Source organism: Culex quinquefasciatus, chromosome 2, assembly GCF_015732765.1.
Source record: "Culex quinquefasciatus strain JHB chromosome 2, VPISU_Cqui_1.0_pri_paternal, whole genome shotgun sequence".
Lineage (NCBI taxonomy): Eukaryota > Metazoa > Arthropoda > Insecta > Diptera > Culicidae > Culex > Culex quinquefasciatus.
Window position 1 is genome coordinate 139,205,034 of NC_051862.1, and position 25,404 is coordinate 139,230,437.

At 38.4% G+C, this 25,404-nt stretch overlaps 1 protein-coding gene across 2 annotated transcripts in view; it reads right to left on the minus strand.

The window, feature by feature from the left end:
• The window catches only part of LOC6031843 (protein Star), a 70,655-nt gene that overhangs the window by 22,848 nt on the left and 22,403 nt on the right, over positions 1–25,404 (minus strand). For both annotated transcript variants that reach the window (XM_038253825.1, XM_038253824.1), the window contains exon 2: positions 12,020–12,507. In XM_038253825.1, coding sequence (XP_038109753.1) covers positions 12,020–12,500 — 481 coding nt within the window. In that variant the 5' untranslated portion in view covers positions 12,501–12,507. The remainder of the gene's footprint in view (positions 1–12,019; positions 12,508–25,404) is intronic.

Sequence of the window (25,404 nt, forward strand, 5' to 3'; positions counted from 1 at the left end):
TGTTGCTACTTAATTTTATTTTATTTTTTTTTTTTTGTTTGTTTGCAAAGAATAGCCGAACCGAAAGTTTGAGCGGAAACGTACACACTTATACAGAACAGAGAACAACAACATAGAGAGCGGGGCAAAAAAAAACCTTAAGGTGTACTCTCAGCGCAGCATTATTTGTCCGGAGGAGGCTTCATAAATTTTTGGCTTGTCCGAAGAACAGAACAAAAACAATTCACACACGGTGACGGTACGGTGCACACTCTGAACAACTGAAATAAATATTATTAGCATACAGCAGCATAAAGAGTCCGGTGTGTAGAGTAGCGAGTCGAATAGATTAGTTCTTTTTTGGTGTGTGGGAGTGAAACGTCAGAAAAAATGTACAATACAGCTGTCAATGGGAGGAAGGAACTCGTAAGAAACACAATGATTTCTGAAAGTGATACATCAATGGGTTCAATGGGATGACGGGAGGTCTAAAAAGTAACAGAAATGGGTCAAGTATGCGGGATGTAAAGTGTAATCGTAGTTGAACTGAAAAAATCGTATGAAAAAGTGCGAAAACGAACTCAGCAAAGTGCGATTTTCAGTTACAGTGTAATCAAATAACAAAGGTGAAATTGTCGAAATCATAAGGAAATTTTTACCATTTGTGATATTGTCGACTGATATAGTCGACTCTCTGGTTGTCAATATCCAAGGGACCGTCGAGGAAGATAATCATCAGTTTACAGAACAATGCAAAATGAAGACTCGATTGAAAATATTTTTTTCTTGATACCCAGCTATGGGAGAGAATCATGGCAACGTCCATCAAACAAAAACAAACTAATGTCAAACACCCTTCAAAGCTACGTTTCGCCAAGAAAAATGTCTATGCAAGCCATGAGAAAGTGAAATTATTGACAACCGAAAGAGATTTTTAAAGCAAACAGAATCCAAGGGACCGTCGAGGAAGAGATCCTTCAAGCAAGGGAAAATATCGAGGAATGAAGATAATTGAAGTATGCAGATTGAAGGGACTGAAGAATTCATCGATAGATGGAGAATTATTGATATCGAGAAGATCGACAGCCAGAGAGTCGATTGTATAATATAAGGGACCATCCATAAACCACGTGGACACCTACGGGGGGGGGGGGGTCGGAGATTTCCAAAAACGTGTCCACGTGGTTTATGAATGGTCCCATAACGACCATATAACAAAATTAAAATGATACTATTTCCCGAATAATCATAAATACATTTAAGATTCTGTGAATATTTTGGTTTTTAGTGCATTTCAACAAAACGTGTAGAAGAAAATTTGATAAAAAAAATATTGCCTGGTTTTAAGCAACAAATTATTGATCATGTATCGTGTATGCTAACTATCTATTTTACGAAGTTTCAACATTTGCAAGTGTTCAAAAATCAACTTTAAAGTTTAGAATACACTCTTAAGTGGCGATATCTTATGGCACAGTTGCCAGATCTTTTACCATAAAAAGATATTTCAGCTGAACAATTTACGACATCTGTTCTCATTTTTTTCATGCATGCATGGATACGCGAACAATTTTTACGTATATTATTTGAGGTTATCAAAACGTTGATTCGCATACAAAAAAATAACACAATTTACCTGAATTATCAGTCATTATAAAATTAAGCAACTGATTTGTTGGATTTGCTTTCCCAGTCTATCTTAGAGACACTAAATAGGGAGACTCTAAGTCTAAGTTTGCTAAATCGATCTGGCAACGTATGCTTTGAGCTTGGCAACACTGATAAGTTTTGCTGGGCGTAAAGGCAAATTGCTCGTTTGGTTACTTCAAACTCGTGTCTGTTTGGGTACGTCAAATTCACTTCGACCAGTCTCCCTATTTAGGATCTGTAGTCTATCTGCGTACAATCTAGTTTTTAACAGGGTTGCAAAATATACCGTTACTTTGTTTTCATTTTAGGTTAGTGCGAATTTTATTTAAAATTTTTGTCTTTCGGCTAAATGACGAATAAATGTATAATAGAGTTATTTCCAAATTTTTTTGTCTGTTTCCAATCGAAAAATCAATATTTGCAAAAAATTAAAACGTACCTTATTTGACAAAAAATACAAACTTAAACGTTAAACAATGTATTGCATATAGTTGGCAATCAATTGGACAAGATTTTAACAACGAAAAAATTTAATCAGTATTTTTTTTTTGTCTCTTGGTTGGGGATTTTTGATGAGGAAACCAGAAATAATATTTGAAATCAGCACTTTTTTTATAGTTTTGGGCAGATGTTTTTTGGCAATCTCAAATTCTTGGATTTAGTTGGTAGCTGCATTTTCTGGCATCTTCTCACGGTCAATGGAAACGGTCGTGGATAGACCTAGGTGTTCTCAATTGGAGTGAAAAAGTTCAAATTATAGAAACAATATGGATAATTTATTTTTATTTTTAATCACTTCTCCGACATTAGGAATAGCTGTTTGAACATTCTCGCAAATTTTCTTTCAGTCGGAAAAATATTATTTTTCTTCAAAAAAGTTTAATTTTAATCGCATCATATTCATACCCCTTAAATCTGGCTCGATGCCACCATCCCGACCGCGTGCTCCGTTTGTTTTTCAACAGAGCTCCAGCTTGATGGTGAGACGAAGTGAAAGGGAGAGAGGTTTTGACATTTTTATGCCCGCATCTGGCCCGCCGCCTATTTCGTCGGTCGTTGAGCCGACAGTCGTTTCCAACAACCGAGTCCAGCAAGGTACTGATCGTACAATAAGAAAAATGTGAATAGCAAATGCCTCAATGCTAACTACCTGTTTTTTAGGTTTGGAGGTTTGATGAGATAAATGTATAAATAACAGTACTTGAAACATTTTTAATGGCAAACAAAATTAAATTTTGATAATTGAAATACCAGCCACGATTCGCGATTAAAAGCTCAAAAAATCCGACCCATCTGTGTGTCGGCAATTGCCGTTCAAGAGCCAAACGACATGCGACACTCGTACCACTTGAATTTTTTTTTTCAAAAGTTGTTCTAAGAGCTGTAAATTCAATTTTAAGTTTGCATTCCTATGTAACCGAACAGCAAAAATTTGAATCGTCATTCTTCGATGCCATCTATCGGAATTTTTGAGCTTTTAATCGCGAATTGCTGAATCTTCAGCGAATGATTTGTCAAACTGACACAAGAAAATCACTGAATTTTCCAGGAGGGTGCTGTGTCATATCCCTCGTCTAGACTAGACCAAAATCCATGTTAAAGCTGTCAGACCAAGGAGTCAAAAGTAAACAATCTTGGTTTTTGACGTAGGTGCACACAAATCAGGAAATGAAAATTTGAAAAAGAATTTTATTTTTTTCCATTCAATAACTGGGTTTGGGCTGCGAAATTAAATGTACGCCAGAAAATGATTCAATAGTGCGGCGTCCTGTACAGTGACATTTAAATAAACAGATAAGAGCCTTACTCGTTAATTTTAATTTTTGTCGTGTTTTTGGTTTACACCTGAAAAATCTTGAAATTATTAATGCGGATTTGTGATTCATCTCGATCCACCATTCCCTTGGAATGGAATTTTCAGCAAAATAATTTGACGTTTCATTTGCTGAAATTTCAATTGTATTGACAACCTGTTAACTGAAATTTCAGTAAACATCTGTCAAAGTGACAAATGTCAGGTAACTGAGAATTCAGTAAAATCTAAATTTGTGAATCGTTTACTGAAATTTCAGAAGATGAAAATTCAGTAAAATTTTACTAAATTTCAGCGAAAAAAAATCGGTGTGAAATGAAGCTTTATTAAAAACAAGAAGATAAACACACACATAGATTTTTTTTATCGAATTCGGTAAAGTTTACAAAAGTTTCAATTGCTGAACAGTTTGGTAAACTAATGATTACCGAATTCGGTAAAAACTTACCGAAACTCGGTAATGATTTCATCGTACAACCGAAATTCGATAAAATTTGTTCATTTAGACAAATTTCAACTTTCAGTTTTCAGCTGAGTGCATTTAAAATTGGATAATTTGTTGAAGATTTTTGCAAAATTATGAGTTTTCCTCATTTTTTGGACCTTTTTTGAACAAAATACTCATAAACTGAAAAAACAAATTGACTACAATATTCATTAAAAAATCGTTATGTGTTGTAAAAAAATGCCTCATTGTTTCAAATAAAAAAAAAGGTGCAGGTGGTTATGTTACACATGACCAGTATGACAAAGAACTTTGCAAGATGGTTGTTGAAATTTTCGATTACATTGTCTGGTCCAAATTTTCCCAAGATTCACTAGATTCATAATTACCATAAAGTTTGATACCCATATTGTCCCTACTCTTATGGTTCGGCAAATGTCCCCCCATCGGAACATCCCCAGGGCCTCCGGCCACTCCGGGGGGGGGGGGCGATTGTCCAAGATCCATACAAAAAAGTTTTTTTTTGTATGGACAATTGTCCACGAGGGGGGGAGGGGTAACAGATTCCCAAAAAAAAGTGTCCACGTGGTTTATGGATGGTCCCTTAACTGTCTCCTTAGAACATTTTTTTGTTTGTAAACTACACTTTTAATTTTTTTTTTACCGAGTTCGATAAAAAACTTACCGAAGTCTAAATGAGTATTAAACGGTCTTGGACGTAAAAAGCAGATGCGAGCAAAAAAATAATTACCGAAATTTGATATCGAGGTTTATTATTGGAACAATCGATTTTCGGTGAAATAACGGTTATTTCGACCGATGGTTTACCGATCCAAACTTAACCGATTACCGTGTAGATTTTGGTGAAAAAATCTCCATCTGTCAAAATATACAAAATTTCACCGAAATTCAGTTGCACGATGAACAGCAACGAACCTAATTACGGTTACCAAATTTCGATAAGTGTTTGCGGAATACAATAATTTGCAGGTTACCGAACCGAAATCTATAATAAATCATATTTATTGTTTTGCTCAATTTGTATCTTCACCTCCTTGAAGCAAATTGTTCAATCGTGTTTTTTATAATTTCAACCTGTAAAAAACGGTTTCCCAAAAATTCGCGTCAACAAAAAATAACTTCCCACGGTGTGCATCGCACCCGGTGCAGGTCACAGTTTACCGTTGATAAAAATCGATTTCGAGCCATGCTCATTATCCGTGCCCAAATTACGCAAATAATAGCCCACCGTTTAGAGGGGCAACCTGCAACTTGTGTCACCACTTGCCCTTATCGGACCCGGCCAGTTGGAAAAGTTAAAAGGCGCATACCCTACCATTAAAGACGATGTCGCTTATTTCCAGTTCCAATTTATCGTGAAATTGCTCAGTAAAAAATAAGTGTTAATTTAACATTTAAATGTTTTTGAATATTTTTAAAGTTTTGAAAAAAAACGTGCATTGTCGAGTATTTCAGAATATTAAATTTTTCAAATTCATCTATTTATATATTAAAATTAGCTTTTTCACTGTGAAAAACCGCAAAAGGTGCTTTATTTTCGATCGAAACCACTTTTTCGATGCATCATTTTCCCGCCGTCCAGAGAGAACGAGGGGTCCCCACCACATTGCAGGTATTTTTTAACACGCCAGGCCAAGGGGTGTGTAAAAAATAGCACACCGTGTGACCGCAAGGCCGGATGTGGTCATTATTCAAATCAGTTTTTGCCCTCCTCCCCTGAGCACCCTTCTCCGTGAAGGTTGCGACCGATAAAATGTTGCACTTCTCGGGCTGGCATGTCTCTGTCCCAGGGGGACGGTTCTTGAGGTTTCCCAACGAAATTCAATCGATCAACCCCATTTTGAAGAGAGTGCAATCTTGGTCCATCCGGTGGGCAACAATTTTTCTGTAGGTTTGTTGTTGTTGCGTTTTCCTCTGTCCTGGGACCGAACTCGAGTGGTAATGGTTTAAAACAATGTCTTTTCGTGGTGGACAATTATGTCTGGTTACCGGTTGGTGGCAGGTGATCTGCTGCTGTGGGACTGGTTTTCTCCGTGGATTTAATAACATATTTTTACCATTCACGGAGAAATTTGAAGACATTGACGCAGGTATTTCCCGGGACTGTTGTCAAATGAATCTAAATTCAAAAAATTATCTAAGTATTTTGGCCATGGTTGAGTCTCTTAAAGAGGACTGCGTTGAACAAATTGGTAAATCTTAAAAAAAATATTTTAATGATTTGTTAAACACAAATTCGGAACACCAACAAAATTAAAACGTTTTGTGGCATTTCGTTTGTATTTTGCACTAGGCAACTTTTCAATTTATCTTTTTTTCAGCGATCTTGTCTACAACACAATTTCATTCAACCCCACTCCTATACTCAAATCAAAACAGATAACAGAAAAAATAACAGCTACAGCTATCTCCCAAACGGAACCACAAAGCGAAATAGTTGTCTTTTAATTAGTCATAAAACCAACCCCGCGCGCCAAAAAGGCGCAAACCCCAACGTCTTACAGCCCATTCATTTTTAAGTTGCTGGTACAAACTTCAAAAGGGGAGCGGAGGCTAGTTTAGATAAGATACACCGGCGGCGGTGGCGGCGACAGGAAATTTGCTAAAAATGAGTTCATCACCCCCACCTGACTGAACACTTTTGACGGTTTCAGAGGGAGTTCCCGTAAACTACGTGATTCTAAACATAGACTCATTCTCAAAGTCATCAGTTACGTGATCGAAGGATGACCCCCAAAACAGTCAATTTGGTACATTCAAATTTTTGATAGCTTTTAATTAGTCTCCAATTCCGGGGGGTTTTCCCCGTGGCTTGACCGCGGCGCGTTGCGGCGGCCAAGAGGATCGGAATTCTCAAACTAGGCAGTAGTCGCCCGATCTCTGGGTTGAGTTACACAACTTCCTTTCGCGGGGCCGTGTATTTTGGAGCGGGGAGTTTGGTTAATTTGCTTTCATTTTTCAGCTGGAATATTGAGTTCACCTGGCGAGCAATCACCATAAATTAACAATTTATAGAGTTCCATATTTTGCCAGCAGAGGGGGAATCTAGCAAAGAAAGAAAAAGAAATCCAAAACTCACGCCGGAGCATTCCGTGATTTATTGGAAGTGATTGGTTGGTGCCGATAAAGATTGCCTGATGGAAGGACGGCTATAACCGCTTGGGACTATGACCGCGATGTGGCCGGCCGTAACGACCTAGAAGCATGAAAGGGCCCCGCGTTGCCGTTGACCCGCGGGAACTAGAACGGATCCGCCGAGTATCCTTTCGCTTGAAAAGTGAGGTTAGAACTACCAAAATCTGGAAAAGTGACGTAAACTCCATTTGGATAAAATAAAAGTTATCATGTGAAAGTCGGAGCTTACGCCACTTAGTTTCAATGTGAAAAAGTTGGAATGATTCATGGCCCAACTGGTTAGGATAGGTTGGGGAAAAAGTGGGGACAGTTGCTACGGTAAATTGGTTTTATTGATTGTAAGGCTAATAATCACGAGGGTCGTGGCCTCTGGCATCAAGGTTACGCCAGATTGCGATGAATAGAGAAATAGAACCCCTCTAAATCTTTCATGTTTGTACACAGAAAAAAAAAATCTCGGAATCGTGAATTAATTTCACGAATGTGAGAACCACGAAGGAATTTATTCATGAGCATGGTGCATTTGCACTATAAACGTGAATATATTCCTTCGTGGTTCTCGCATTCGTGAATTTAATTCACGATTTTGAGAATTGATTTTATTCCGTGTATTGCGCAATTCTCACTAACTTGAACTTCTCACTAAATTATCAATATCGATCAAACTGGCCTGTGAAATGAAAAAAAAAATCTTAAAATTACTTAAAAAGTAAAACATAGGTTTAACACTTGAGCAATTCTCTCCAAACTCCGCAAATGTTTTTTAACTGTGCACAAACTGCTTGGGGCCATTCCCAAGACCAAAGAAGCCATTTTTTAACATTAGTTCACCCATACAAGTCTCCATACAGCTTTGACTTCTGTCAAAACAAATGGTACTTTAATATTCGAAAACCTAATGGAATTTATTGATCGATTTGGAGTCTTCACCGAAGTTGTAAGTATTGATGAGGACTATTTAGAAAAAAGGCCTACGGAAAAAAATGCTGATTTATTTGTTATTTTTTTACGAAGGTTCGATTTCAAAAACAAACATGTTTTAAATATTTTTGTTTTGCCTTCCACACTGAGGTAAGGCTAATAATCCTGCTCTAAAAATGAACTTTCTATTAAAAGCTCCTAGAGCCACCTTCATGAATACATATCGACTCAGAATCGAAAACTGAACAAATGTCTGTGTGTGTATGTGTGTGTGTGTGTGTATGTGTGTGTGTATGTATGTATGTGACCAAAATTCTCACTGAGTTTTCTCAGCACTGGCTGAACCGATTTTGATCGAACCAGTTGCATTCGACTTGGTTTAGGGTCCCATACATCGCTATTGAATTGTTTGAAGTTTCGATAAGTAGTTCAAAAGTTATGTATAAAATGTGTTTTCAAAAATACCCGGATCTCAAGTATATGCATGTAAACGATGTCCGGATCCATCATCCGACCCATCGTTGATTAAGTAATTGAAAGACCTTTCCAATGAGTTCAAGACATTGCAGATCTGGCAACCCTGTCTCGAGTTATGACCACTTAAGTGATATTTATGTACTTTTTTGAAGCCGGATCTCACTTAAATGTATGTAAACTATGTCCGGATCCATCATCCAACCCATCGTTGGTTAGGTAATTGAAAGGACTTTCCAATGAGTTCAAGACATTGCAGATCTGGCAACCCTGTCTCGAGTTATGACCACTTAAGTGATATTTATGTACTTTTTTGAAGTCAGATCTCACTTAAATGTATGTAAACTATGTCCGGATCCATCATCCAACCCATCGTTGGTTAGGTAATTGAAAGGACTTTCCAATGAGTCCAAAACATTGAAGATCTGGCAACCCTGTCTCGAGTTATGACCACTTAAGTGATATTTATGTACTTTTTTGAAGCCGGATCTCACTTAAATGTATGTAAACTATGACCGGAGCCATTATCCGACCCATCGTTGGTTAGGTAATTGAAAGGCCTTTCCAATGAGTTCAAAGCATTGAAGAACTGACTACCCTGTATCGAGTTATCACCACATAAGTTATACATTGTGTTCTTTTTTTCTGGATCGAAAAAAATGATGAAACCACTCATATACCCATTTTTGGTAAAAAGTGAGGAAGCCATCAACCACATAGGTGGATTAAGTTAGTTTTTTGACTACAGTTTTAATGCAAAATCGTAACACCATTTTTGAAGTTAAAACCAAGCTTTAAGTGCCCATAACTCAGAAACGTTGCACTTTATCAAAATTTCATTAATAATAATTCATAACATAAAAGGTTTAGACAAAAAAAATGGGGTGAAAAAAATCTGGGAATGCCAGATTTTTCAAGTGTCAGCCAAATTAAAGATTCATCCTTCTTAGTGCCAGATTTTGCCAGATTTTTTACTTCATGCCCATTTTGAACAAATTTTTGATTAAAATGAACGAATTTAATTGCAAATAATAAAAATAGAATGAGTTTTTCTTAGAGGGAATGTCTATTAAATATTTTTGAGGCCATAAAATCAATTCAACCACCTGAATTCTACATTTTTTTTTATTCATTCTTATCTTCCCTCTCCTTCACCATTTAGAATGGTTAGGTTTTAGTCTGCCAGATTTTTCCAGGTTTTGATCTATACTTTGCCAGATTTTTTAAATTTTGACCTGGTAACCCTGACTAGGAGACAAAGTTCTTGACCATACTTCGCTAAAAAAATGCGAGTTTTTGTCCTCTAAATTAATCAAATTTAAACATAAAAATTATAATTTTTGAAAAATTGAGTTTCTGCAAACAAAATCAAGTTAACAATCGGCATAAAATCCATTTGCCTATTTTATGCTGAATAGTCTCATAAATACCCATAACTTTGCCGAAGACATCAAATCGATCAAAAATTCCTTCAAAAGATTACGATTTTTGAATATTAACGTACCACGGAAAATTTTAAGGGTGAACCAATGACTCAAAAATCCTATTTTGATCATATTGTCGCCGTCGTGCTAACTTGTCGCACGTGCGTTTTGGGCCAAATTGAAAAAAAGAACGCCATTTTGTGCAGCTAACAATGCCTCACTTTTTGACCTTCACTAAATAAAAACCGAAAAAACTCCGTGCATTTTTGTCACTTTTCATATAAAGAAGTTTCAATCTTGTCATGCTACCTTGTCACTCCCTGAAAATTGATGTAAGTGCGACAAAAGGCAAAGGAATTTCAGGTCAGAACGCGTTTGACGCAAGTCGGAGTTAGACTACCGTAAACATGTGTAATTATAACTCGGGACTACAGGAACCAAATTCAAGCAAACTTCGGGACAATACACAGAATGGTCAACCAAACAAAACGTGACTTTTATCGTGGTCTGGTTTTTGTTTATTCAAGGTCAAACATTAAAACGCGTTTTTCTTGGAACCTCGAAATGGCGACAAGATAGCACGACGACGTCGACATAAGGAAGGCCTCCACAAAGTTTAAGCCAAATTAAAAATAAAAAAATGCGCAAAATCGGCTGATTTCGCAAAGGAAGCAAATTTTGAATTGGTTTAAAAATCATTTGTCGTGGATTTTAAGAGAAAAAAAAACAAATCGATTTTATTTAAAAATCAGTGCACCCAAGTTTTTGATTATTTTCTTTTTTTTATTGTGTCCATTCTTATTCATCCTAAAAAAATCTCATTGAAAAAAAATTTTTTTTTTAAACTTTTTCTTAATACCTCTGATATTCAGAAATTTTACATTTTTTTTATAAACTAGTTTAATCATGATAAAAGTGATTTAAAAACGCAGGAAAATTCATTTTAAATTGCTTTCAGTGAATTGAACATCTACTTCTGTAAAAAAGACTCGATTATATGAAGACCTTGTAAAAAAAATACCAGATAATGAAAACACATTTTTAAATATTTTTAGTATTGAACGGTGAGTTTCCTTAGCACATGGAATGTTTGCCATAAAATGTAATTCAAAAAGCGATTTTCGGAATTACAAAAAAAATGTTGTAAGTAACTCGTCGCAAAACTTGATTTTTTCAGCACTCGTCGTATTTATCCAACTCGGTAAACCTCGTTGGAAAAATGTACGAATCGTGCTGAAAAAATAATTCTTTTTGCAGCTTGTTGCAAAACTACTATTTCGATACTAGTGCTACAAAATTCAACTTTTCAGCACTCATTTCAGTGTTGAAAAGTAGAACTTTTTTCAGTTTCTCTACAGAATTGCAAAAAAAAATTCTAACTATTGAGCTTTAAAGTGATCTACGCTACGAAATTTGGAATTTTTTAAAATCCTAGATGGCGTCCAAAATGGCGATGATAATAATTTTATTTGAATTTTTTTGTTCGTGATTTGATTATCCGAACTCCGTTCAAACCTTCGGATAATCGGTGCTTCAGATAATCGAGTGTTTACTGTATAATTTTTTTGCCCCCTGATTTTTTCCGATTTTGAAAAAGGGGGCAGCATAGATTTTAAAAATATTAGCAACGGCCTTATGAGGAAAAACTAAAAGATTGTTCAGTCTTCTTCACATGTTGTAAACTGTTTATTCAGTAAATTTCAATGAAAGCTCGACTAATTCCGGCTGTGTTGCTTGTGTGAAATTTTGTCAAACTTTCTCAATCTTCTTAAAGATCAAAAAGATTCAACAGAAAAAATTATAATATTTAAAAAAAACAGATTTTTCAGCGATACATATTTTGCAAACCGTTCAGTTCTTGGAACTCACCGATGGCCAGTCAGTCCAGCGAGTCGCGGTATACCGCCAGGTACCTTTTGCCATTACACTTAACCAAATTAAATCTCATTTTCTTCCCCCCTACCCCACTCCCTCCACCTAGAATCGTGCCCCTCCCCCCATCCGCAAACCCCATCCAATCCGTGGCATGTAGTCCGGGGTATAATTTGGAGGAAAATTGGTCCGCGCGAGAATTACCCTCCCCCCTTCTTCACTTGCGGAATGCTTGGAATGTTTTAATGACCCCCCCACCAACTGACGACTGCTGCCGGTACTCACCGGTAGTGTCCATGTAGATGATCAGCACGCTCAGCACCGTCGCGAACGAGATGATGCACAGGGCGACCGGAAGCAGCTGCCGGAACGGGGACGGTCCGATGGGGGACGTTTTGGCGGGTAGCTTGTTGCCGCTGGTCAACGTGGACGGTGCCGACCCGTTCGGACCGCCGCCGGTTAGCAGCCCGGTACTTCCGCCGGTCACCGACGACGAGAGCGGGTGCAGCTGAGGTAGATGATGGTGCTGGTGGTGCTGGTTGTGAAGATGCTGGAGGTGGCTGAACTGGTGCAGGTGAGGGCTGCTGCCGTGCAGGAACTGGGAGTGTTGGTTGTGGTGGTGCTGGTGCTTGTCCGACGTGCCGATCGTCCCGGCAATGTTCGGAATCTGCTGGTGCTGTTGGTGGTGGGATGCATCCTCGGTGCTTTGCAGCTGCTGCTGGCCCGGTGTCATTTTATCCTTTTGCTTCGGGACCTTTATCCTCATTCCATAACTGTAAGTGGAGAAGAGAAGAGTATAAGGAATATTTGAAAAAGAATGTACGTTAGATAACTGATGCGTGTGCGCAAGGATCGTATTACGGGTGGAAAGCATTCTTTGAAAGGTGTACCCTTAACTCTTTTTCTTTGCCATAAAGCAGGGGTTCTCAACTTGAGATATTATTTAATTAGTTTTTTTATAATCCAAAAATCAAACTATCCACTTTAACGAACCTTTTGTGGTCTCGATTGCAAGTTTCTGCGAACCTAAGAGTCCAAAGGCTTGAATAGGGAGAGTACCCAAGGCCGGAACCGACGTTTTGCTTCCCGATCCGATGCTAGTGCTCTTTCAATTGAGATAATTAAACTTTAGTAAGTGGAACAAAACCGATCGAAGTATCGCAAAAAGTTTTATCACGAAATAAAAATATTTTCTTTAATGTCATTTTTCTTGAAACAAAGACTGTAAATGATAGATTTGATAACAGCTTTCTGAATCCAGATTTAAATGCTGAATAATGCATTTTAAATGTCCTTATTAATTAAAATTATTAAAATCTGGCTTCAATATAAATTTTTATGTTTATTATTTATAAATCTGTAAATTCTCATGCTTAGTTAAGTACTTCAAAAGTTGAACATGAGCATGAGCATGGTTGACTGTGCTTAGTTAAGTATTACATCTGGGAAAGAGTACATTTTTTATGTAAGAAAAAATGTGTTATTTTACCTCTGAAAATGTGTAATTTTTTTCACATTTTCGTTGAAATGTACATTTCAAGTCTAAATTGACGTAAAATTCTTTCAAAGGTACATACCGCGCGGCATTTCAGAATATGCCATAGACATTGTTGCCAGCGATTTTGCACTTTTGGTGCAATATAATACATACCTGGCAACAATGCCAGGCGATTCGAAGAAGAAGATCAACAAAAACAAAACGCGCTGTATGGGATTTGACAGCCGAAAGTGCGGCGCGTCGTTTCGAGGCTGGTTTGCCGCGTGTCTTTCTCGGAAATACGCGCAATAATATTCAACGATCCAAAATTACACCTTCCAAATTTATTTATTTATTTTTACTGTGTACTTCAAAAGTTATGTTGAAAACAGTCTACTTACTTTTCCTGTCATTCTTGAACGACGAAAAAGCCTGTACCAAAAACAACACTTTTCAAAATAAATGCTGAAAAGTTCTAATTTTCAGCAGTGAAATGGATGCTGAAAAGTTTAACTTTGTGGAAAGCTTGAACCAACCGAAAGAAAATATTACTAAGTACAACACATAAATAAATAAAGTTTTCAAGATAAAGCCACTTAAAGTTTAATTTAAACTTATAAAAATCCGGTTTTTCCTTTTTTTAAGTGTCCATGATTGTCAATTCCTAAAAATATTTTTTTTGAAAGGGTCAGAAAATTTCACAAAAGAAAATTATTGCAAAACTCCAGTTTGAATCGTATTTCAAATATCTGAGCATTTTCATAAAATGAATCAAGATCGTTAGTTAAAGCCGGTCATAATCATCAATTAAGCTTTATTTTCGAATTCCATCGACATCCAATCGACTTTGTTATTGATTTAGGTTTACTGCTATAATTATTTTTTATAAACTTGGTCAAACAAAAGATTCATGGAAATTATTATAAAAAACTGTTTTATAGGCATGCCATCATCTACATCAGGGGTGACCAAAGTGTGGCCCGCGAGGTGATATTTTGTGGCCCGCGGACCCATTTTGAATGATCATGTAAAATAGCCCGTTGACCAATTTCACACGTTTCAATTTCAGTGAAACTAGTAAATATCGTCAAAACTTTCACCAAACATTTTTGGAAATATTTAAAAAAAGTTCAAGTTTGGCATAGGTAGAATTCTGTTATAGTTGCAAAAATATAAGTTTTCTTTATTAATTTGCAAGTCAATAAACTTCAATACTTAAAAAAATAATAATAATAAATAATTAAATATGCATTTCTTTGCATTCAGAATCATTTGAGCATGTTTGGGTTTATCAAAAATGATTAGAATTTTAGTGAATTTTCGATGAAATAAATGTTGAAATTCCGGTTCTCAACGATTTTTCATTAGCCACATTTAACTTATAGATAAAATTACGCACTTTTAAGGGTGCACAGCAACGAAGGAAGTTGTTGTCTTCTTATTCCAAAATGGTCAAACTTACGGACCCAATCCTGCAATAACGGGAATGTAATATTAATCAAATTTTGGTGTAAATTACTTTGTGGACAGTACTTTAGGGGATGAATAAAAAATATTTCGATAGTCCCCGTAGTTTTGAAGATACTAAAATGTCTGTAACAAAAATCTGGGTGCAAAAGCTCTGGTTGATGTGTACCGTTAAATGAACATGTAATACCTGAACCAATGAAATCAACAATACCGAAAGAAAACCGTTATTTTGTGGTTTCTATTTTTTGAAAAGATTTTTTTTAATAACAGAAATTAAATCTTTTAAATTAAAATAACATAATTTTTTTTTAAATGAGGCTGGTACAAATATTTTTAAAAGTTTTTGTCACCCCCTTCAAAATTGGCCCAAAAAATCAGGGGGCAAAAAAAATATTTTTACAATAAACTTCAAAATTTCCATGAAAATTCACGTGCAACCAGCTGAAATCAAATTAAAATACATTCTCCTGCGTTTAAAATCATTTTTAGCATGCTTGGGTTTATTAAAAAATCTTAAGATTTTTTGAAAATTTTCGATGCAAAATCTTTTTTTTTCGATACAATTTTTGTTTTTGTCAGATCTTAGATTTTTTGAAAACTAACGATTGCAAAACAACTGAACTAGTGTAAAATGCATTTTAAAACACTTTTTTCATTTAAATGTGAAGATTATGGCTTGTTATTTAAATTTTAATATTTTTTTTATTTTTTTGCCCCCCCCCCCCCTTGACCTCGGCTAGGGCCGAGGGACAAAAACTTTTTAAAATATTTGCATCGGCCTAACCATTTTTGTAAACTTGGCCCGGCCTCCAAAAACTTCAAGCACCCCTGATCTACATGTATTCGGAAACTAATTAATGTCTTTGAAGCTTTTTCATTCTTAAATTGGTGGAATAGTGAAAGGGTGCACATTAAATTTCTAGTTTTTTTTTAAAGAAAGGTCTCATAAGCTATGGGGTTTCCTATGTTTAATCGGATGTTATCGAATAAAACTTTAGGATTGATTTGAATATTGTGAAAAATGTTTCAAAATTATTCAATAGTTAGAAAATATTTAAAAATCTGACCGAACTGAGCTTAACATTTTATTAGGATTTCTGAGAACCCCTGCTTGCGAATCTCAATTTCGGGAGGACATTGCCACTTGATCAAACTTGAAAAAAAAACTAAGAACCGTTCGGAAGCCGTTCCTTAACCCTTCATTTGGCATTCACAATATTTTCTCCCTCAACATGAGCGGCTCAAGAGGAAAGTGTACGTGTGTGTGTGCTTAGCCGGAGAAGCCCTTCATTATTCGCAATAAAAAAAGGTGGTGACTCTCAAGAGGTGGTACTCTATTGAGCAGCTTTCACGACGATGATGATCATGACACAGAGAGAGGATGCACCCAACGAGACCTGTGCGCACCAGATGACACAAAAGGATGTTTGCGCTATTACGGCCTGGCTGTTTTACCCTCTAATAAGTAGGTACGGGCTCTTCTTGCAGCAAGATTGATGGATCGACGGAGTGTCACTCGGAGGACCCACACACAAGTAGATAGGTAGAAGTAGGTGAAAGATTGATGGACGATAACAATTAATGACCATCATCCGGTGAGTCCGGGGAATCCGGGCCAGATAGTACACGACTGTACGTTAATGACTGCTAAATGCCTCGGCGATCATTTTGCTCTCGAGAGCAGGTCGTAAAGTACCTGCAGGTATGGCAGCGGGTCGTTTAGCCGGATATCGAGGTATGGATCGTCGTCAGCTATTCGAAAGGTATCCGGGTGTGTAGACGACGTCCCTTGTTTTTGAAGCTTATCAGCCAGCTGATTATGGTTCTCCAAAGTATGAAGAATAAAGGCGGTTTGGGACTATCGCATACAAGTCCAAAATTGTAGATGGAGCAAATTGTTCTAATTCAAATTTTACGTGATTTAGCAGATCTTTAGTTGTGCTTTCCATGCATTGATAATGTGCATAAAAGTTGTAGGTGTAATCAATTATAATCTAATCTAATTACAGATGGTTGAACTCAATTTTTTTAAGCAAATTCTGAAACCTCATTCTACAATCATTTTTTTTATTTTTGGTTAAATAAAACCAATTTAAATTAAATTTCCTCGAAACTTCAGCTTTGACATATGTAACGACTAATTTCGTCGAAGTCTACCCTTTGACATCGCGTGCCAAACTTAAATTTCCTGTGAACTTTAACCGCTAAGGCAGTCCATATTTTATACCTCTTGGATTATTCTCTAGAATTTCGTTCCGAGAGGGAATACACGTGCACAAAAAGAACACCGCACGTGGACTAGTATCAGGCATGGAAGGACTCTCTTCTCCGAGTGCTGTAATGTGAACACCCATGAGGGACGGTCAAGAAAAAAAACTTTCAGAACATTCAGGTCGCGCGGAAACAAATTTGTCCCGGACTTCGGATACTGCCAGCTTAACAAACACACCGCGGTGGGGGCCAGTTGGTTAAACATCGGGGAAATCTGAAACCCCCAGCTCGCCGTAATGATGTGTGCACAACGCGCGTATAGTAAAATGTGTAGGAATATACAAACAACGCTGTCGAGGAAGACCAAAACGACAAAGCAAAAGAAGGCCAAACCGGAACAAAAAGGTCAAACACAGAGATATAGTGAGAGAGAGAGAGCGGAAGAGAGGAAGTAATGGAAACGAAGAACAAAAACGATTCGGAAGTGCTTCTCTTCGGGTGGTGTGGAAACGAGGGAGAAATGAGAAGAAAAAAAAAACAAGAAAGGAACTAAACTCGGGAACAGCTCTAGAGAGAAGCGAGAAGGAAAAAAACAATCATGTTCGATAAAAGACACGAACTGAGTTCGGTGAGCAAAAAATCAGACCGGAAGAAACCCGGAAGGAAGTAATGTATGTGTGTGACGAATGGAAAGCGAGAAAGAATGCTGGGAATACTGCGAGAACAGCAGGGAGGGAAAGACATTAAAAAACGGAAGTATTTACTTGCCTCTTCTTGCAAACAACTGGTTGTGGGTTTGGTTAAAAATTTTAAGTCATCTCTATTTGAGATCGCCCGCCCGTGTGGATCAATCGGACCGCGCACTGGACTCACAATCCAGAGGTTGCCGGTTCGAATCCTGCGGCGGGCGCTCTAAAATTCTTTGTGTAAATATGGCTATTCGGCGCCGTCGCTCCGTGCCATACTTTCATACACTTAGGATAGAAAAAGGAAGACACTAGTGGTTGGTACTAGCAATGGTGGCCGACAGCTATAAAGTCAACTTCGTTTCTATTTGAGATCTCTAGGCAGTGATCCTAAATTTCAAAACATATTTCAAGTGTTATATCATTCGGCCTTAAATAAGTCGATTGCGAAATTTCATAACAGGATTGCCAATTTATGAAGTTTAACTCATCGGGTAAAGCTCATTATCATAACTCATCGGGTAAAGAATGGTTCGAATATTACGTCCACTGATTTACAATTACCTCCGGGTAATACCTCCCATCACCCCATTGGCTCACATGTTTCCTATACGTTTAACATGGGCTATCACAAACTCAGCACCTTTTTCAATTTTTGAGAGTGTTTTTTATAGTTCTATTAAATCACACTTTAAATGCGTCTTAAAATGCGATTAGTGCGCTGACCACAAGGACGCGCTGTCTTGTTTTCGCATGCTCATTTTCATTTCTTTTGTGTCGCTGTTTGTGTGCTTGGGTGCGTGGTTATTATAATTACGAGACCGGCCCGTGGCTTAATGGCTACACCCAGAACTGGACGTCGGCATACGAGTGGATAAAGAGCACGATTCGGTAGTAAAATGGTACTGTGTGCGGACTGAGAGAATAAATCCCGAAATTACCGAGAGTACTTTACTCATGGGTTCATCTTCAAAAAAAGTTCATCTATCAAAACAAAAGTACCAGTACCAAGACTCGAACCCAAGACCTTCGGCATATTGAACCATGCCTTTGCCGTATGGGCCACCATGGTTCGGTGACTAAGTGGCGGTCATTTGTCCATATAAGCCACTCAATGGGATGAACTCTTCCAATGATCGAATGAACACGCGAGAGGACTATACTCTCGCAAAATAGCACTTTCCTCACGTTTCTTTTCGTGAGGACTATCCCCTCGTTCTTTAACTTTGGGTGTACGGCTCCCGCCTCATAAGCGGAAGGTTCAGGGTTCGTTTCCCGACCGGTCTCCTTGAAATTTTTCGACAGTAAATGAACTTTAAGAACAAAAAACGCATAGAATCAGGTGGGACTCGAACTCACACCTTTGGATTGGAAGTCGGATGCTCTATCCATTCGGCCACCATGGGATTAATACTCCTTGAGTGAATTAATCCGTAGTGGTGAAATAATGTCACAAGGTCATTTACTATATAATACAACAATCCCTTCCCCAACGATTCCCCTACACACCACACACTAATATAATCTATAAATAACTCGAACCGGTTGGTACGGTATGTCCCCGGCTTCTTCTTCTTCCCCTGATGGTTCTATGAAATGTGGGATCCGTTCATAGAATCTGTCTCATGCGGTTAATGCAACGCAGTAGGCCGGCCGCTTTAATGAGTGTAATACACTTCGGGGGTTCTCGAAAGTATTTCAATCATTAATAATGACAAGAAGGAACTTGAGGCGTAATCTAACCATAAGTTCTTCCCGGATGCTTTCTTCGGACTGGCTGCGCTTGTGTTCGATTGGATTAGATTAGATTAGACATGTTAAGGTTAATGCTGACATTCCCTTTCTCTAACGTGTCGTGGTCCTATTTTGAGTGAAAATGCATAAAACAAATTCGTTTCGTTTGATACGCATATTGCAGCAAATCATGAAAATTTAAGTACCTTCGAAAAAATAGGCATTTTGTAAAAATTTCATTGACCTACAAAAAAATTAAAAATATCTTGAAATATTGAAAATATAACTATTTTCTAAAAAATACAGTATTTTGAGAAATTATTAGAGTTTCAACAAAAAAAAGTTTCTAATAAACTGAAAATGCATTTGAAATTTTGCTTAGTTTGACACCCATATTACAAATCATGAAAATATGAGTATTTTCGAAAAAACAGGTATTTTGTGAGAACTCTAATAATTTGAAAATTCTTAACAAATTTCGCTTTGCATCAAACCCTTATTGCAAATTTGGAAAATTTGAGTATTTTCGAAAAATACGGTTTTATGTGAACAATTTTGAGTATTTATGCTTTGAAGTTTACTACAGGTTTAAAAAATATATTCTACACCCAAAGCTAAAGAACGAGAGGATAGTCCTCACGAAAAGAAACGTGAGGAAAGTGCTATTTTGCGAGAGTATAGTCCTCTCGCGTGTTCATTCGTTCATTGGAACAGTTTATCCTATTGAGTGGCTTATATGGACAAATGACCGCCACTTAGTCACCGAACCATGGTGGCCTATACGGCAAAGGCACGGTTCAATATGCCGAAGGTCTTGGGTTCGAGTCTCGGTACTGGTCCTTTTTTTTTTGATAGATGAACTTTTTTTGAAGATGAACCCAAAGTACTCTCGGTATTTTCGAGATTTATTCTCTCAGTCCGCACACAGTGCCATTTTACTACCGAATCGTGCTCTTTATCCGCTCGTATGCCGATGTCCAGTTCTGGGTGTAAGTGAAAGCATTAAAAATTTAACATAATTTGGTTGAATTTGGTCGATTTTAGAAAGATTTTAAAAATGATTTTAGAATTATCGAAATAACAATAACGATAGATTATTGATATCCTGCCGACGATAACGATAGAATTATCGTCATCGCTATCGAGCCTCGATAATTTTATCGTTAACAACCTTGTACAATACCTTCCCTTTACTAAGCAATCGAATCCAGAAGGGAAAAGATCACCAGTTATGTTGGTATGAGCCGGGATTTGAGCCCCGATCTACCATTTACGAGGCGGATGCGTTACCACTACACTAATTCCGAGATACTTGGTTTTTTTTTAATAATTGATATCATGCATTCAGCAGTCTTGGACAAAAAAATTAAATAAAGAATACAATTTAAAATAAGTTGTTTAAACTTTCTACACTTGTTTTACCTTTCAGGAATGAACGCGATTAACTCTCTCGTCAGCTCTTGCAGTGAGCGGTCGTCTTTCAAGTTTAAGTGCGTTTTTTTCTATTTTTGACGGAATATTTCTTCGCTGGCGGCCATGGTGGCGGCCGCGGAAGCGGAAAGTGGTTGGACGCTCCAAAAGACCAAGGAGGGGAAGCCGTTCTATTGGAACACAATCACGAATGAAAGTGTGTGGGTTTCAGGAGGAGAAGCAGCCGGCAACGGAGAAGAAGGTGGAGAGTTCCGCAGAACCGGATTCACCAACCCTGCGCGTTCGTAAGTACCAGGACGCTCCCGGAGAGAGGTGGCAGGTTTTCTTTCGGCCGAAGCACAAGCCACTGCAAACAATGCGGATTTCAGAGGAACTGTGGAAGCACTACCCCGGGGTGACGGATGTCACCAAACTCCACCAGAACAAGCTTCGCGCTACTGTCAACAACCCGAAGGAAGCCAAAGCAATCGTCTGCGATCCGCGGTTCTGTATTGAATACCGGGTCTGGATTCCGGCGCGTTCCGTGGAGATCGACGGCGTAGTGAGCGAAAATGGACTGACAGAGCAGCAGGTGTTGAAGGCGGTTGGCCACTTCAAGAGGAGGAACTTACCAACAATCCCAGTCATCGAGGTTCGACAGATGGGTACGTCCGAAGGCGAGGGCGCGTCCAAACGCTTCGTTCCGTCGAGCTCGTACCGAGTGACGTTTGCGGGGACAGCTCTACCGGACTACCTGGTGGTGGACAACATGCTCCGTCTTCCGGTGCGCATGTACCGCCCGCGCGTTATGAGTTGCTCTAACTGCAAAAAGCTGGGACATACTAAGGCGTTCTGCAGCAACAAGACAGTCTGTGGCAAATGCGGAGAGAAACATCCGGACGAGCAGTGCCAGAAAGAGTTGGAGAAGTGCCTGCTCTGTGGAGGACAACCTCACGAAGTTCGTTCTTGTCCCAAATACAAGGCGCGCGAGGACAAGTTGAAACGCGAACTGGAGAGGCGTTCGAAGCGATCATTCGCAGACATGGTGAAGACGGTCACGACCAGTGCCGGCAGCGAGAACCCCTTTTCCGTCCTTTCTGAGGAAGAGGATGGTTCATCTGAGGACGGAACTGAGGATGAGCTGATAGTCAATACAAACGGCGGTACATCCAAAAGGAAGAGAAAAACAAAGAAAACGAGCAACAGTGACAAGTCTCGGAGCAGCACCCTTCCACAGCCAGGTTCGGACAAATTCAACAAAGCGTTCCCAGGAGTGAGCTCAATAAAAACATCGCCAAAAAATCCGACCAACCCAGCCGCAGTCGTGCCTCAGAAGGACTATGGTAAAGACAACCGAATTCCGTTTTCGCTTTTGTTGGAAGCGGTGTTGTCGGTAGTGAGCGGATCAACAAGAACCCTGCTGGAACCTCTGATCCCCTTCTTCAAAGAACTCGGCAAGATGCTCAGGGAGAACTCGGCGCTTAATGCCATTATCTCTTTTGATTAAACTGTTAATTTACTATAGCCTTAAGTTAAAATGTAAATTACAACTACAACCCGGACCGAACCAGTTTACTTACAGCTAAGGGGACCTAAATAAACAATTTCACAAATAAAAAAAATGAACGCGATTTTCATTTTTTTTATTTGCATATCACAAATTCAGGTGAAAGTGTTTATTTTACAATAAAAACGGAATCAGCTTTTCAAGCAAAATTGTTATCAAAATTCAATACGATTATTCTCCATTGATGTTATTGTGGATTTAGCTCGTAGCTGGATTTTCTGGCATCTTCTCACGGTCATTGGAAACGATCGTGGATAGACCTAGGGGTTCCCAGTTGGAGTGAAAAAAAACAATTTATAGAAAAATTATGGATTAAAATTTTGCTTTTTTTAATTGTTTGAACATGCTCGCAATTTTTTTATTCGGTGGGAAAAATATTATTTTTCTTGAAAACTGCGACCGCGTGCTCCGTTTGTTTGTCAACAAAGCTGCAGCTGGATGGTGAGACGAAGTGAGGGGGGAAGAGATTTTGACATTTTTATGCCCGCATCTGGCCCGCCGCCTATTTCGCCGGTCGTTTCCAGTGACCGAGTCCAGCTAGGAACTAATAGTACAATATTCACTTTAAAAAAAACAGCATAAAAACCCGATTATTCACTTATATCAACCCTGTTCAACTAATGATGATCGCGTATGGCGTACGAACGCACCACGCCGCACCATAAGCCTCATTTGGCTCTAGAGCTCCTTTTTTTTGTTAGAGAAAACCCATAAAAAAAGTTCCTAAAGAAACCATATGGTGCATCGAATGCATAGAGAGAGAAAAATCAAAAGAAGTAAAAACGCAATGCGATGGAAAGAACAAGATTACGGGCCGAGAAAGAGAGAGAGGGAGCCGAGGGAATCCGGGGTTATAAACATTGTAGTACGCGAGCCCGGGTCCCCGAAACTCTCAGCATGCGGGCCAGGAATGTCGGCCACCGGAGTTAGGGTAGGCGGGCCTATGTTTGACTTTGACAAGCCATCACATCTGACAGTTGGTGACAGCTCGAGAAACGAAGTCCTTACCCTACAACTTGAAGCAGATTACACAACGGCGTCGAAGAAATGGGAACAAGGGTCGCCACCATAATACCCCGGGCACGGATTTGGAACAGAAGAAGCGACCTGCTGCCGTGTTCTGTATCATTGCCGCTCGATGGTTGGTCAGTGCCGGGACGGCAGGTCAAGCCATGCGCTGCCAAGATGGTACATCGAAGAGGTGCAAACATGACAACCAGAAATCCTAGCCAAAATTCACAATTGACGTTTCCACCTTGTACACGGACAATCTTGTCCTGAGGTGCAGCCTAATTTGGCCACGAGAATGGAACGTGGTCCAACAAATAGAAAGAAAAAAAAAACGCGGCCAAGAAAGAAAATGCAGCCGAAAGGGAAATTCGATAAAATAAATGGTATCATAAACTACTATGAAAACGGTGATGTTTTCAGAACAAACATCGTAAAAACACGACACGAGAGTGAGTGTGGGAGAGAAAGTTTGTGGCGTTGGACCGTACGAGTTTCGGTTATGGATCAGTTTGCCTCTTGTGGTTCGTGTAAATCGTTCAAATCTACATAATTGGGTCCTACCGTAACGATTTCGACTAAAGAACATTTTTGGTTTCTTCTAGAAAATTGATTACAAATTGAGAAAAATAAATTAAAAATTCACCATAATTGAAACAATTTTCTTTTTACCAGCAGGGAACAAACTTCCCGGAAAAGATCTATCAACGCGCGTTGACTTTTTTCCAGTTCGTTCCAAGTTGCACTTTTTCCCCGCCACCTGATTGTTCTCAATTGGACATACTGACGGTTGTAACAAGGCAGATAATTGTGCGTTTCCGTTTTAATGTGAATGCGTGAAAATCTGTGTTCACAACACACCTGTGGGGCAACTTGACGCACCGGCGTGGCCGGATTGTCTGCGTCGTCGTGACTTATAATAAATCTGTCCAAAAGACATTTTTTGAAGGATTTTTTTTAACTCTTTGGATAACGCGTTTAATATATTTCTTCGTGGTTCTCAAATTCATGGTCACAATTCACGATTTCGAGAATTGACTTTTTCCGTGTAACATTGAAGTAACTCGGCTTGAACATCCCTGGCCGGGAATCCGTACAAGTCCGACAGGTGTTACCAAATTCTGTGTACCCGGACGGCGGCGTGTAGATTTGAACAAATCCAACAAAAAAAAAACAACAACAATAAAAGTATGGTTGTTCAAAGTTAGACTTTTTCTCTCCTCATTTTTTTTTTATTTCTTTTTGAAGCCCGTTGTACATGACAGCAGCATATGGTTTTGGGTTGAGCCTTCTGCTTTGCTTCTCGTTCTGGAGAGCAAAACTCTGAAGATGTGGCACGCAGATGACGAAGGACCAGGACATGGCTAGGCACGAAAGGACATTAGTTTCGGATGAGCTAGATTCTCTGATGACGCAGGCGCGAAGTGAGTTAGAGTGAGGATGGGAAAGGAAGTGCGGTGCAGTCGGTATGGTAATAATTATTTAAGGGTAAGTAATGGTGGTTGGAGGCAGGAAAATGTGGCTCAAATGTGTTAAATTGAGAAGTGGTTAATCAATTTTCATGTTCCTCGAAGCAAACTATCTGAAATATTTAACGAAAGTCTTCTTGATTTTTTTATAAACGCCCAATTTTTTTCGAATTTTTTTATTTTTTTTCCCGTTTTCAGGAGGTCATTTTGACTTTACTTCTCTTCTTTTATGTCTTTCTTGTTTCATTTTTAGTATTTTAATTTGCGTTGATCTGTTTATTTTATGTTTGTTTTTGGTAGTATTCGGCTTATTCTACCACCTCCTATTATTACATTTTGCCTATCTATTTTTTTCAAGTTTTTACAGTCACTTTTTCAATGTTTTGCTCGTTTTTCACATTTTTTCTATATAATGGCACCATTTCCATTTAAATTATAAAAAAATGCGTAGAGGCATAGTCTGGGACACTAGACAAATTACTGCATACTTCTTTTTACTTAAAATATATTAAATGTTAGTAAAAAACACAAGCAAAGTTGATCTAAAAAAAATACATTTTTAGAAACATTGGCAAAGTCACATTAAACAAGTAAAACTACCAACCCATACTTTTTCTAAAATTTTAAGAGTTCTTCTT